Genomic DNA, 14351 nt, shown 5'->3' on the forward strand with positions numbered 1-14351 from the left:
ACTGCAACTACCAACACAAACCCGCCTGATGGTAGAGTGCCCCAGCCCTCCCAGCTCACGCTGGGGGCTCAGGGATGCTGAGGGCATCCCTGATTGTAAATCTAAGCTCATCCCACACAGGAGCAGCAGGGCTGCTGACAGCCTAAGCTGCTCCTGGTGCCCAAAGCCGATCCCTGGCCAGAGGCTCATTAAGGAACCTGCTCCTGCCCAAATGAATTAACTGTGAAGAGTGACCTGGGGCTCCAGTCACACCAGAATGTGAGAATTTGCCCCATGGGTTCCAATCTCCACATACATCTGGCCTAGCTCCAGCTGGGAGCACCCAGCAGGGACATGCCACGATCCTTCCAGCTGTGACATAGGCTTGGTTGTGTCCCTGGAGACCCAAAGACACTGGGGTGACCCATCAGACAGGCAGCAAACTACAGGGACCATCCCATCTCCCTGTCCCAGTTCTCCCAGTACCGTGGCCCAGCAGCTCCCAGTGCATTCTCCTGCTGCCATCTCGTGGCCATGCCCCTCCTCCACAGGAACACCCAGACACAGCTAGGACCACAGCAGCACCCTTAAAAGCAGCCACCCATCCCTACTGTCCCCAAGAGCTGCAGCAGGTCCCACAAGAGAACTACCAACCCCTCCAGAACACAGGAAAAGCCTGGGTTTATCAAAACTCTATTTATTCCAAATGTTAAAAGATGAGTTTTTTGTCCTTTCTGCCTTGATTAATCAACCAAAATACTTTGTATTTTCTTTTTTTAAAAAATCCAGCCCCTTCTGAACCATTGTATAATCCCAGACCCCCTCCCCAGCCACAACCCACCCCCTTCTATTGCTATAATTTAGTTCTTCGCACACCCGTCCTCTCTCCAGGCACCTGGAAGGCACCTCCTGGAAGGAGAGAATGGGGCAGGCTGGGTGCAGGAAGCAAGACCACTTGGATCAGGGAGGCAATGGCGAGGAGGAGTCCTGTTGTTTCCAGTGACTCCATGCATAGCTGGGACATGGTGTCTGTTCAGCAAGGCCCTAGCTGCAAATGAAGCTCCTTCCTCAGCAAGCAAAAGAGAAAAAATGAAAGTAAGCATTCCCACCCGTGGGATGGATTTGGTCGGGTTTCCAAAGGCAATGGGAAAGAGGGAGCGGCCAGGACTGCAAAAAGCAGTGCTGGAAGTGGCTGCTCCAGGGCACAAAGGAACCTGCTCCTGGCCTCACTGGCTGGGGGTTGTTCAGCTCAGATACTTGAAGGATGGTAGACAGGAGCCCCCCTTTCCTTTTCCAGCAGTCACAGTGTGCCAGGCATCATCTAACAGCATTCTCCCTCACCAGGCAGAATCTTCCTGCAGTAGCCACAAGTGCTGGATGAGAGGACAGAGTTCCATGGGAACATTCCTGTTGTACTGAGATCCCCCTGGAACAGGCGCAGAGGGGCTTGGTGGGGGGCAGCACACAAATCCAGGCCAGAGAGGTATAAGATGTTTTGGTGAACAGGGAGGGTGGTGGAGGAGCATCCAGATATGGGAAACATGGGGACCTCAGGGAGACTGATACCCAAACCTGATTGCAGTGATGAACAAGACCCTTGGCTTTGCTGGGCCAGGAAATGTTAAGAAACCAGACAAGAAGTACTAGAAATTCACCCAGGCACAGAACTGGGATCAGTTTAGGACCAAGCTGACTCAGGGAGCTGACAGAGCACTGGGTACCACGGGAAAACAGACACACACTTTCGGGGAGAACCTACCGACAACCCCTGTTCCAGTCACACAGGTGCTGCCGGGCCCAGCTCCATGAGCCTCCTGTTCTCCTCCGACAATCAGCTCCCCAAACCAGGAAGAAGTTGTGGGAGGTCTGGGGGGTGCCATGATCCCGCTGGGCTCAGCTGTGGTGTTGATTCATCAGCTCTGCTCCTTGTCCCTGACCAGCAGCACGGTGTGCTGCCCACCGCTAGACACAGCCAGCACCCGCCGGTTCTCCAGCTGCTTCCCCGTCATCTCCACGGGGCTCCAGACATCATCCTCCTCCCCGGTGCCCAGCTGGTAGTTGGTGCCCATTCCCCAAGCAAATGCTCGTCCTGCAATGGAGTTGAAGCAAGTTTTGAGTTCCAAGTGGTTGCACGATGGGAAGAGGAACCAGCACCCAAACCCAAGGGGACCCCCACCCAGGCAGTGAGTTTCTGCGTCAGAAACACACGCAGCAGGAAGAGAAGGAGCACTTACAACTCAAACACATGTTCCATCACAGAACCAAAGCACTTTTATCCCTTTTGGGGACAGAACAAAACTTACAGCCCACTCCAATTCCTCTTTCCTGCAGACACTGCACATAGGCAGATGCCGCACCAGAGAACGGAGGTCTGGCATCAGCAGAGCTGGAGAAGGGATCGTCAGGCTAACAACCAACTCCTGCTCAACACCCCATGGACCAACCCTGTTGCCATGGACCCACAAACACACCTGAGCAGCCACTGCCCAGCTGCCCCCAAGTGATGAGCACCAGAACCTGGCTCAAGTCCCAACCCAGCTGGTGGTGTATGTTGATGATGTGCAGTGCAGGATGGAGGAATGAGGGGTAAGGAAGGTACAGAAGGCAATGTTCCCAAACCCCGACACTCACCATCGTTGCTGACAGCATAGCCAACCGACGCTCCGCAGGCCACTGAGGTGATGCTGGGGAGCTCCGGGATAACTGTGGGTGTACTCTTCTCCTCTGCCCCCATCCCAAGGCCCAGCCGGCCATACTCTGCCCTGCCCAGGCTGTAGGCTTTACCTGGAGCACAGTGGATACACAGGAGAGGTGACTTAAGTGCAGCAGAAGCTGTGGCAGGGCCACAGCTGGACCCTCTTCCCAGGTCCAACTCCTAAAGGTGCATCACTCCTCCATACCACACCCTGAAACCCAATCAGAGGGGGCAGGGTTGAGCTCTCAAAAATCAGTAAGGGGAATAGGTGCAATACCAGAGTTCTCAAGTGAGTCCAGGTTCCTGTTGTCAGCTTCCCTTTGGTGCAATCTCACCCTTGTTGCCTTGAACACCGAGGGCTTGGAGGCCTCCAGCACATCACCCTCATCCCAACAGCTCCTTGGCCAGAATGAGGGCCATGGGATCCCCCCATCCTGCTCTGTGTGACTCCCAGCCCACCTATCACACTGTCACTCACCTTCGGAGTCGACACAGACTGTGTGGTGCTGCCCACCAGAGAACCCGACCCAAGACTTGGTGGAGTTCTTGAAGCACGTGAGGTTCTGCGGGGAGAAGCAGGGCTCGGTGTCCTGGGTCCCTGCAGGGTGTGACGCACAAACCCGGGTGGATCAGGTCCATGGGCACGGACAGCCCAGGCCAGGCTCCAGAACTGAGCCATCCACCCTGGGGCTCACCCCACCAATACTGCCCCCCCCAGCCCCAAAATCCAACTTCTGCTCAAACCAGCAGGTGCAGGGTCTGGGACCTAAACACCTAGAGCTACGCATGGTGAGCCCCCACCCCCATTTCTAGCTCCGGTGTGTCCAGTGTGTGCTTGGTGTTTAGGATTTAGGGCACCCAGCAGCTTCCCCCACTAGGCCAGGGCAGCAAGGGAATGGCACAAGATCTGGAGGGACGAAGGTGAAGCTCACCCAGCTGGTGGTAGTTGGAGAGGCCAAATCCATAGATATGTCCCTCACGTGTGACGGCAAACGTGAAATACGCCCCGCAGAAAGCGTCCTGAAAGCGCATTTTGCCTCTTCTCCCTTTGCCTCTGACAGGGACAAGCTGGGGGACCAGCAGCCGCTCTAGGGGCAAGAGACAAGGTGTTACACAAGGGCTAAGGACTTATACTCTCTCCCTGCATCTAAGGAACTAGCTCACTACATTCAAGTTACTGATTACACATAAGCCCTTGAGCATCAGGGACTGAGTCCCTTTGCTCCTCTGCAAAGGGCAGAGCTGGAGCCAAAGGATGCAGCTCTGAAAACCAAATCCACTCACGCAGCCCTTTCCGCCCTCCTCGGTTGGCAAAGAGTGCTGGCACTCTGCCCAGCTGGCCCTGTTCGCCACAGCCGCACGTGAACAGGTCACCATCCACTGTCAGCATCACCAAGTGGTCATTCCCTGGAAGAGGAGGGAAGGAGAAGTTATGGAGAAGTCTTCAGTAAGTCCTGGGGGCTGAGATCCCACAGGTAAACCCGTTGTCCCAGCTTGCAGGGTGTACTGCTCTGGATACCTCAACACCAACTGTGCCACCACCTGTAACTCCAGGATCTCCCTCTTCCTGATCCCAAGAATTCACAGCAATTTTTCTGGGAAAGTAGGACTTAGGTATGCCCCAGTTTCCCCTGGGCCCTGGACAAGCTCCCCGGCTGCTGTGCTCAGCTTCCCCAGGCCTCGTAAGAGGAAAAGTGCTGTGGCCTCTAGGGGTCACAGTTCAGGCCACTCTTGGAAGGCATTCTACATCAGACTGCTCAAATAACAACCCAATGTGTGAACCTGTTAAGACTAAAACATTTGTCTGGGCTAAAAGGTCTGCTCTCTGGAGAGCTAGAGATGAGCAAGCACACCCTTGTACTGGCTTCAGAGCAAGCCAAGAGAGAAGAAAAGGTCACCGACAGCTTCCCAATATTCCCTAAGGGCTGTGTCAGTGACCCCGCACACGCCAGGGCCCTGCTCACCTGAAACTATTTTAACAACAGGCACGTCGAGCTGGAGCAGCAAAGGAATGGAGCTTGTCTTCATGGGCTCCAGCAAGCCAATCACTCCATTGTTATCCTGAGTGGAGAGAGAAACACACGGATGTCAGCCACAGGAGCAGCAGCCATCAGGGGAGCTTCCAGCATCCAAGGAGTCAGCGTACCCGGAAGGAGCCCCAGACAAAGACCCTGCCATCCTCAGTTAGCGCGGCTGTGTGGCTGTCCCCCGCCGACACCTGCACCACCTTCTCCTGCAGCTCCACCGGCCCTGGAGAGGTCTCAGACCCTTCAGCTGAAGTGTCGCGTCCAAGGGCACCTTCATCATTGCAGCCAAAGGTGTAGATCTGCAGATTGGGTGCAAGTGGTCAGGATGGGGCCCAGAGGGGCAACAGGCTGAGTATGAAGTCAGGGGACAGAGACCCACCAGACTGAATTATCACAGAATCAAGAAATGGTTTGGGTTGGAAAGGACCTTAAAGCACATCTAATTCCACCCTCTGCCCTAGGCAGGGACACCGTCCACTAGACCAGGTTGCTCCAAGCCCTGTCCAACCTGGTACTGGACACTTCCATGGATGGGGCAGCCACAGCTTCTCTGTGCCACGACCTTGTCACCCTCATAGGGAAAAATTTCTTCCCAGTATTGCATCTAATATGACATTGCCACCCATCTACTCTCTGTCAGTGTGAAGCAATTCCCCCTTGTCCTGTCACTCCATCCTCTTGTCCAAAGTCCCTCTCCAATTCTCTTGCAGGCTCCCTTCAGGCCCTCCTTTTGACACTCTAAAATTTTGTGGCCCATGTGAGACCAGGCTCACCCCCAGAGCCGAAACAAGATGTAGGCAGAGCAGCGACTGATTCTAAACCCCTGCTCCAGAACACATGCCAGAACTTGCTGCACTCACCTTTCCCGTCTGGCTGAGGCACACCGTGTGCATCCCTCCAGCTTCCACCTGCACCACCATCTCCGGCAGTGTGACCAGAGCTGGCTTCTTCCTCTCCATGATGTCCTCACCCAGGCCCAGCTGGCCGACATTGCCCTGGCCCAGCGTCAGAACCAGACCAGGCTGTGAGCGGTGCGATGGGTGGCTAACTGTGGGGTGGGAGAGGGAGAAAGAACATGTGAGGCTAGCAGGTTCCAGGTAAAGATCAACCCTAGGAAAGTGGAAGGAAAATTCCCAGGGATTTTTCTTACCTTTAATTTTCTTCCTCTCAGGAGACTCTTCTTCTGGCACCGGGTTCTTTGCACTGCGTTTCCCTGGCATCTTGGGATCTAAACGCCAAAAAGAGCCTGTCAGGGGTCACCCACCAAGCTGTCACTGTCTGGGGTGTCCCCTCGCACCTTAAAAAAACACCGGAAGCACTGGTGACTGAATTGCAATTTGAACACCGATCCCTCCACCCACTCTGGGAAAATGGAAAGTCTTCCCTTCCCTTGTGTGTTTTATCCATACACCCTACCTCACACACACATGAACCGTTCCAGATTTCAGGTCCAATCAGGCAAGGAGAAAAAGAAAGGAAGACGAAAAAGGGGAAAGGGAAGAATCTGAGCCCAGCCGCGTGCTAACTCTCCACTCCGCATGGCCCGAGAACCCATTCCGCCTCACACCCCGCCCCTTCCCGCCGTTCGAATTCCCCGCGCCGCTGCCTCACGTGGGGCCGCGCAGGCCGCTGCCCGGCCCGGCCGCTCCTCCCGCCGCCTGCAGCTCTCCCTGCTGGCCTGTCTGCTGCGCCGAGGGCAGCCCAGAGCTCGCCGGGCCCCCCGCGCCCGTGTCCGTGTCCCCATGCCCATTCCCTCCCCCGTCCCGGCCGGTCCCTCTCGCCGCTTTCCCGACCCGGCCCGCCATGCTCCCTCACCACCCGCCGGCCCCGCCGCGCTCCGCTCTGCTCATGCGCGCGCTCCAGGGCTCCGCGGGACGCAGCGCCCCTGCCGGCCGGCGGCTCTCCCCTGGCCGGGTCACTCCCCCCAGCAGGTAGGGCGGGACTGGACAGGCAAGGCACAAGATCAGCAGAAGAGATATACAGAAGGCCAGAAGGACAAGTAGGACAGGACACACGAGGTTGGACAACGGGACAGGACATAGGACAGGCAGCACAGGGCAGGACTGGCAGCTGCCACCCTTGCGCAATATGTTGTTCCCCAGGCAATAAATCCGTGTCAGTAGCTCATCCTGCTTTCAACATCCAGGTGACTCCAGCCTGCAAGGCTGCACGCAACGGTGAGGAAACAGAGCTGCTGCAAAGAATGGTAATTTAACAGATAGAATGATTAATCACCAGAGTACTGAAATCCATCAAGTCTGAGCTCCCACCTTTTCCAGCAACCTACTGCTGCTTAATTTGGAAAATTAGTTTTTACTCTTGAAACAGGAAGCAGACTAAACTTCTTAACTGAAGACAGCAAACTTTTAACTTTCTCCCTCATCCAAAGGGGTATCCCTTATTCCACTCATTTATTCTGCTCCAGTTAACATGTAAGTCTAGTCCTCAGGATGTTCCAGACCAGAGGCCTGCATTTGTCCATAACAGCCCTAATGTACTAAAAATAAGCTCCAAATTTTTGGCTGATACACCAGCCTCATCTGCTTATTTACAGACCCTGACCCCAGGGGGTCACCCACAGCCGAGGTGATTGGAAAACCTTCCAGGAGAGGCATAACACTAGAGTTTCCCCAGCTTATGCTGGAACTTTTCTGATATGAAGATACCCTTCCATCCTGACCCTTTCCCTGGGGACTTCACGGCCAAGCACAGGACATCCAGCCAACTGCTAAAGCCTGTTTCATCTAATCCACACCAGGACCTCCCCTAAACCCACCCATCAGCACCACTGCCCTTACGGAAAGGTAGAACAACTCAAGAGTGACTCCTCTCCCGTGCTTCCCGCCCCACCCCCCCACCCTCGCGGCCACACCCCAGGCAACAGCCTCTTTTAACCCTTCTGGTTTCGGCCCTTAATGACATTCAGAGTTTTGTGCTGTATGATCCGAACCTGGACTGAAGGTATCATCTGCTCCTAACGCAGCCCAGACCGTTGTAGCGCATTTCTACACACTTCACTTTTTTTAAAACGGGTCAAGGGAACACAAGAATTGCACTTCTACACAAGGGAGAGGCACCACTAGGAGCATCAAGTTTTCCTTAATATTCAGATCAGTCGCCAAAAACACACACCAAGCCAAAGTAAATTCAGTTTATTGAGTTGTCTGCTGTAGCCTGGTACGGCTTTAGAGATCAACACAGAGTAGGGCACACAGTAGGGCTGTGTTTCAGGGCCCTGCTGCTGCTCCCACCCACACTCTATGATCCACCCACTTTTAGTATCAGTGTACCCAAACTATCCTGGCCCCACGAGGTCAAATCGATGGAAAAGTTGTCTAATCCACAGGAGAGCACTTTTTTTTTTTTACGTCTCACTCCCTCCTTCCCCGGCACCCCCAGCTTTGGGCATCCCAAAAGCAGCTTCTTGCTGGACCAGCCAACCCCAAGTTTGCCCCTGACTTACAAGTTGCCCTTCAGCCAATCCCACAGATAGTCCTTCGTTCCCGTGCAGCTTGGCCACACTTGCTCAGCTCCAGGCCCCTCTCCATTGTTCCACAAAACCCAGATAGTCCATGTCCCACCAAGGGACCTGGGACACATGTGGCCGTTTCTCATGTCCCCAGCACAAGCACTTGCATTGAAAAGACCACTAAATTGATATATCCCTGGTTCCAACCCCGTTTTGATCCCCGTGGCTACATTTTGATTACACATAGTGAACTCAGAAGACCTTATTTGGACAGACTTGTCAACATACTCACCCTCTCCCACTAAAGGCAAATTGCTTTGTCATTTCATCTCAGCAGGTTCTGCAATATTTTAGGAAAGAAATATTTAACCCTGCTTTTTGCTTGTATCCCACAAAGAAGGCTTAATTATAATAAACGAAGTTGTTTATCTCCAGTAAGATTTTTTTTTCCTGTGAAGATTCACGATCAGTTTTATTTTCCTCTTCATGGAATCAGGAATAATTTTTTTCCCCACCCATCCAAAAGCTGGCGTCATCTTAAAAGCTACGAATGCACGACCTTAAATTTAAGGTACCACCACCTATACCGTCTGCTTTGGAGTTTCACTTTAAGCCGATCCAATTTTTCTCTAAGCATCTTGGAAACAGCTCAAACTTATTTGAAGTGTAAGGTTTAATTTCAAGAAAAGAGCATAACTACACACAGCATTACATTTTAAACGCGTTTATTACCTTCAAAAATTGTGCTTCACTCCGAACTTTTCAAGTTTGGTACTAGAAAGAAAACAAGGGCACTTTAAGAATTTACTCGAGCTTGTTTTCAGTCTCTTCCTCCCAGCTCCGCACGCGCCCCCGTCCCACCCCGCGTGTTTAAGTGTTTCCTGCATGGTTTGTCTCCTCTGTCACAGCCCATGGGCTCAGAGAAGCAGTAGGAATATGCAGGCTGCAGGCTCGGGGCCCGGCTTGTTCTCCGACGTCGTGGAAAGGGACTGTACGTCATGGGCCCGAGGGCCTGCGCTCCCGTGCGCCACACGGACAGAGCCGAGAGAGAGCGACTTCTCCGGATATCCACGTCGGACCCCTGTCCACAAGTAGTTATAACCACCCTGACTCCCAAGCCCCCGCGCGTCCCCGTTTCGCCGACAACGCGGCGCGGCTACACGACAGATACTCACGCTGGAGCGAGCTGGAGAAACCAGGCTATCAAGGCTTTGGTGGTACCTGTAGGAAGAAGAACGGGCTGTGATAGACGGCTGAGGCGGCGCGGGCTGACCCCGCAGCACCCACCGCCACGTGTAACTCACGGTCTATTTTAGCGTTGAAAAACGGACACGCGGCGTCTCTACAGCCAGCTGCGAGGTAGTGCGGCGCTGTGCAGCCACAGAGATCTCACGCCGCAGCGAGATAACAGGTAAAATGGGTAGTGGGGAATCAGCCCTACCTACGAAGTCCACCGCTGCGCGGATAGAAAGAGGCCGGCTTCTTCCGCGCTGCTGTATTTATGGAGCGCGAGGGGCGGGGCTAAAACGCGCGCGCGCCCTGCGGAAGGGGCGGGGCAAAACCGTATTTGGGCACACGAGCCGTAGCACACACTCCGAAAAACTGGGCGGTGCCAGAGGCGCCTGCGCAGTGAATGGAAGGGCGGTTGGCGCACGCGCAGTGACTAGAAGGGCGCGAGAAGCCGCGGACTCGGGGGAGGCGCCGCCATGGCTGACCAGCCTCCCCTCCTCCCCCGCCAGAAGCCGCTGGTCCCGCCCCTGGTGAGAGCCGTTGATAAGACAGGACCACAGAAGAACAGTTGTTGGTTTTTTTTTTTTAAAAAAAATTCTAAAATACTTTTATTTAATAATTAAAACCTGTTGCTGAGGAGACAGATATACAATGCAATGGCGGCTGTACAGGGGAGCTGTAAGGAAAGAGCGGTGCTGGGCCGTGGCCGACACGTTGCCACAGTGGTCTGTGAAGAAGACAAAGTTCTCTCCTTCCTCCACAACTCTCCTCCCTACAAGTGGCATCTCACACATATTTTAATTTTGTGCATAATACAGCAGTGACCCACACCGGATTTTTTTTTAACCCGCATTTAAGAAGAATTCTCTCAGAACTCTCACCCTCTTTTTAAGGTCACTTTTTAAACCTATTCTTCCCCTCCTTTTGTCCCACACAGTGAAAGTATCAGGTTTCCAGTAGTGTTAGCTGCAAAAATGAGAAAAAGGCATGCTTCAACCCTGGTTTGGGAGAGCAAAAAACATCTGAGAGAAAGCCACAATAAAAACGACTGACAGTTTCCCCAATTTAAAAAGTTTTAAAAAGGCAACAATCATGTTTCCTGGTTTTGTAATTTGTTAAACAAGCCTAGATATCTCAAGATCTGTTATTAAGATCACAGCAAGTGTGAGAGAGTGCAGAGGAAATGCTTTATACATCTGTTGGTTTGTTTCTTTTTGTCTGTTTTTGTTTGGGGTTTTTTTTTGTTTTTGGTTTTGTTTTTTTTTTACAAAAAGATGCAGCATATGTTAATATCTATACAATTCCCTTCCAGGACAACAAACCGTTGGTCAGTAGTGATTCAGGGCATTAAGGACATGACAGAAACAAACAACCCCCCAAAAAATAATGAATCCCATGTCAGTTGTCTGCCAGGGTTCTCTGTACACAGCTAATATACACACACATGCTTCCGAGCACACGCTCTCCTCAGCTTCCCAAAACTAGAGCTGCCTTTTTTTTTCTCCCTTCCTTATGGAAAGGAGGAGGGAATGAGGAATTGCACCCCAAAGTGAGTCTGTACAGCTGGGGAAGGACGGGGTCATTCCCCTGGGCACGGTCTCCTGGCAGAGTCATATTGCTGAGCCACACGAGGTATAGTGTCAGTTCCAGCCTGATGGCACGAGAGATGTGTTTGTTCCAGTGAAATGCTACATTCAGACAGGATTCCCCTTCCCTGGCCAAAAGCCCTTTTCTGGAAATGTATGGAAGGCAAATCGTGGAAGAGCCAAGGTTCCACCCTCACTGTATTGCCTAGGAGAGGGATGCAGAAAACTTCCAGCCCTCCCAGGTTTCTTGCTCCCTCCTTGGAAGTTTATGGTCGATGGTACCTGAAAGCCAAATACAAAATGTGTCATCCTTGGAACTCAGGTTAAATGATTACTTGGGCGCTACAGATGGCCAAAGAGAGTAAATTGAATTATCTCAGAACTCTCAGCCGTCAGGGAAGCTATCAAACAATTTCACCTCCTGTGTTTTGCACTCAACTTCACCACACAGAGCTGGAAGGAAAAGAATCACTTGGGCCGTGATCCAGAGGTGACTACACAGATAACATACAATGTAACTCATTAGCATGGTGTTTTGTGGCTGTGGCTGCACATCTTTAGTCCCTGAAAAGCTTACTCCAGCTCCAACTTCACACTGGTTTCAGATACACCTCAAAGCAGCCATTGGTCCCTCTGAGCTTCCAGGATAGAAGCCCCAGTTCAAGGAAAAACAACCCACTTTGTGTCAGCTACCGCTCCAGCCACCCCCCACAACCAAGACAGAAAGGGACATTCAATCTCCAACTGCTGTGCAGATTATTTTTCTAAGGTTTTAGTGGTTTTCCCCTGACCACTGTCCTCGCAGCACAACTCTGACAGCTCCAAGAAGACTGAAACTTTTGAGGAACACATTCTCACCTGGTGAACTGCTTACTCTCCTCATGCACTTCCATTTCACAGCTCTTAAACTCATTCAGCTCCTTCCTGATGGCCGCCTGCACAGATAGGGAGATTTTTTTGAAAAGGAAAGGGCTCAGATTGCAGAGGCTACCTCAGCTTTCACAGTCCATTAACACCAAGCTGAATTTAACCTGCCCCTCCACCCTGAGGGCTGGGCAGCCCCCACATGAGGCCAGGGACGACAAGGACAGATGGCTCCCTGCCAGCATCTTGAGCCTGCAGGGAACTGCATTGCTAGGACCCACACCCAGCATCCTTGGTGTGTCCAGAAAAGGGAATGAGGCTGGGGAAGGGTCTGGAGCACCAGGAGCAGCTGAGCAAAGTGAGGAGGCTGAGCCTGAAGCAAAGGAGGCTCAGGGGGAACCTTCTCACTCTCCTCAACTCCATGACAGGAGGGTCAAGACAGGTGGAGGTCGTTTGCTTCTCCCAGGTAACAAGTGACAGGACAAGGGGAAATGGCTTCAAGTTGAGCCAGAAGACGTTTAGATAAGATACAAGGAAAAAATTTCTTCATGGAAAGGGCTGTGGTAGAATCACCTTCCCTGGAAGTGTTCAAAAATGTGCAGATGGGACTCCTGGGGATACGGTTTAGTGGTGAGCATGGTGGTGCTGAGTTAACAGTTGGACCCCATGATCTTGAAGGGCTTTTCCACCCTTAATGATTCCAAGATTCTATGATTCTTACATCACTCAGAAGCTGAGGCAGAAGCCATGCTGGCCTTCAGACCGTGCCCACCTGGGCTCCACTTTGCCATGAGGCAGCAGAAAGCAGAGGTGGGACAGCACATGCAGGTGATGGGACACAGGTGGAGTAGCAGAGGGAAAGATGAAGAGGTGAAGCCAGAGGAACAGAGCAAGTCTCCTTGGCTCACACTCTTGCAGAGGACATCCTGGTCTGGCTGCCGTTCCCACCTGGAGCCAGGACACTCGCAGTTACCTTGTCAGCTGGTGTCAGCTTTGTCCATGGCTTATCTGCTCGCCGGTCATAGTCTTGAGCATCTGTTACTTCCACATACTCATTAAACCTCAGGATCTTCCTGGCCTGCAGCTCTGCCACTGTAGGCCTTTGGCTAAGCTGACCGCCAGCAAAAACAAAGGAGGTTAGTCGGAGCCTTGTCCACGAAGCAGATCAGGACTAAGCACCCCAAGCAAAACTAAAACCAGTTCTCTCACTGGGGCTCAACCACAGACACTACCGATCCTGCTCGCAGCCTGTAATGGAATAGGTAAACCTCTTACAGACTGGATACTCCCATTTGGATCACATAGCCAGGCCAGGGCAGAACCCAGGCCACACTGTCATGGAGAAGGACACTGAGGGGTTTGGGAACAGTCACTACAAGGGTGAGCCCTGCATGACACCCTTAAACCCAGCTTCAGCAATGGCAACACTCATACTTCCCACCCACAGGCCCCGAGGGAGCTATTCCCAGCCATGAATATCAATCATAAGTAACTTGGATGTAACAGCTAAAGGCAGCTGTTACTCTGCTCAGCTCCCATATTGCTGTTACTTTAGAAACGGATTTTAGGGAGCTTGGTGTGAAGTTGTAGCTGCTGAAGAATACCAGAAAAAGCAGCCAGGCTAGCAAACCTTTCAAGTGTCAGGTGCCAAATTTAGTTCTCATCTCACTCATTACACTAACTGCCAGCTCAGATCTGTCACTGACAAACACGGCCCTGGTGCCAACAGCTCACCGGAGGTGACAGTCCACATTCCAAAGTCACTGTAGTCTGAGGGTACTGGGAACACTTACACAAAAGCCCCATGACTTCCCCCACAGCACGATAACCTACAACATGCCCATAGCCACCGTGCCTGGCAGCCCTGCCAGGTGGCTGTCACCACGGGAGCCAGTGGTACCTTTCTGGTGAGCCGGCGCTTGATCTCGCGCTTCTCAGCTTGACGGTCAGCTTCATTTTTTGCTGCCAAAGGGAAAAACGTTCATTTTTCACATAAGCATCAGGCTTTCAAAAGTGCTTTCTAGGCTTGAACAAAGGAGAGTATTGAGCTGGATCAGATTATCTACAGATCTGAAGACTCAGGACAGTCAGAGAGTGCAGTACAACTCAATGTCCTGTGTCACCTCCTGGACCGGCAGGGGCAAATATGCTCCTTACACAGCACCAATGAGTCATTCTCGTGTCAAAGATTGATGGCCCTATCACCAAAATACATCCAAGCCACTGTGCAGCTTGCTTCTTCGCAAAGTTACTACAGTTTAAAAGAAAGTAACAGCACAGATAAATATTTTAAATGGAAACTTCCTGAACTGACATTCCCATTTCCTCAAGATGTTTATGTAAAACTTTTGTGGAACAAGATATGGCCAAGACAAACACTCCTGACTTCATGATGCACTGCTGCTTTTGACATCATGGAAGGCAATGCTGTAATGCCTGGACCACAAATAAAAGTACAGCCCAAATAAAAACACCCTGAACAGTCTTTGCTGTGTAACAGC

The 14351-nt window shown here is 52.2% G+C and overlaps 3 protein-coding genes and 1 non-coding gene across 15 annotated transcripts in view; all 4 read right to left on the reverse strand.

Annotated features, from left to right (window-relative positions):
* Positions 1-660: 660 nt before the first annotated feature.
* Positions 661-9385, reverse strand: RCC1 (regulator of chromosome condensation 1). Of its 5 annotated transcripts, XM_085081531.1 has the most exons (12): positions 9346-9385; positions 8903-8944; positions 8463-8510; positions 5852-5998; positions 5562-5749; positions 4821-5000; positions 4639-4735; positions 3959-4081; positions 3607-3762; positions 3153-3272; positions 2611-2763; positions 661-2068 (listed from the first exon to the last, which is right to left on the reverse strand). In XM_085081531.1, exons 4-12 carry the CDS (start codon positions 5919-5921, stop codon positions 1893-1895), a joined length of 1263 nt encoding a protein of 420 aa, XP_084937657.1. In that variant the 5' UTR covers positions 5922-5998; positions 8463-8510; positions 8903-8944; positions 9346-9385; the 3' UTR covers positions 661-1892. The 5 variants fall into 5 exon arrangements, with proteins under 5 accessions (XP_084937657.1, XP_084937658.1, XP_084937661.1 ...); XM_085081532.1 differs by lacking the exon at positions 9346-9385 and having other exon boundaries at positions 5852-5929; positions 8903-8942; XM_085081535.1 differs by lacking the exons at positions 8463-8510; positions 8903-8944; positions 9346-9385 and adding an exon at positions 6517-6535 and having other exon boundaries at positions 5852-5929.
* Positions 7838-14351, reverse strand: part of PHACTR4 (phosphatase and actin regulator 4) — a 59827-nt gene continuing 53313 nt past the window's right edge. For 5 of the 8 annotated variants that reach the window (XM_085081519.1, XM_085081521.1, XM_085081520.1 and 2 more), the window contains 6 exons: positions 13751-13812; positions 12824-12961; positions 11845-11921; positions 9346-11268; positions 8903-8944; positions 7838-8510 (listed from right to left, as the gene is read on the reverse strand). In XM_085081519.1, the coding sequence (XP_084937645.1) occupies positions 11253-11268; positions 11845-11921; positions 12824-12961; positions 13751-13812 (293 nt within the window). In that variant the 3' untranslated portion in view covers positions 7838-8510; positions 8903-8944; positions 9346-11252. The other 3 variants (XM_085081516.1, XM_085081515.1, XM_085081517.1) reach the window with 3 other exon arrangements.
* Positions 9043-9247, reverse strand: LOC146427654 (small nucleolar RNA SNORA73 family). Its single transcript, XR_014856355.1, has one exon. It is a non-coding gene; the product is annotated as a small nucleolar RNA SNORA73 family (small nucleolar RNA).
* SESN2 (sestrin 2) overlaps positions 9968-14351 on the reverse strand; it is a 70829-nt gene continuing 66445 nt past the window's right edge. The window contains exon 11 of the transcript XR_014856331.1: positions 9968-9997. The gene's annotated coding sequence lies outside the window, so the exon portion shown is untranslated. The remainder of the gene's footprint in view (positions 9998-14351) is intronic.

This window comes from Lichenostomus cassidix, chromosome 23 (assembly GCF_008360975.1).
Source record: "Lichenostomus cassidix isolate B80296 chromosome 23, HeHo_3.0, whole genome shotgun sequence".
Lineage (NCBI taxonomy): Eukaryota > Metazoa > Chordata > Aves > Passeriformes > Meliphagidae > Lichenostomus > Lichenostomus cassidix.

Bases quoted from the DNA above. Each gene is read 5' to 3' on its own strand.
- RCC1 (XM_085081531.1), bottom strand. From the start codon at position 5,921: ATGCCAGGGAAACGCAGTGCAAAGAACCCGGTGCCAGAAGAAGAGTCT. The intron at 4,736-4,820 runs GTACGCTGACTC...CTCTCCACTCAG, and splicing joins TTGTCTGGGGCTCCTTCCGG to GATAACAATGGAGTGATTGG. The intron at 4,082-4,638 runs GTGAGCAGGGCC...CTCCTCTTCCAG, and splicing joins TGTTGTTAAAATAGTTTCAG to GGAATGACCACTTGGTGATG.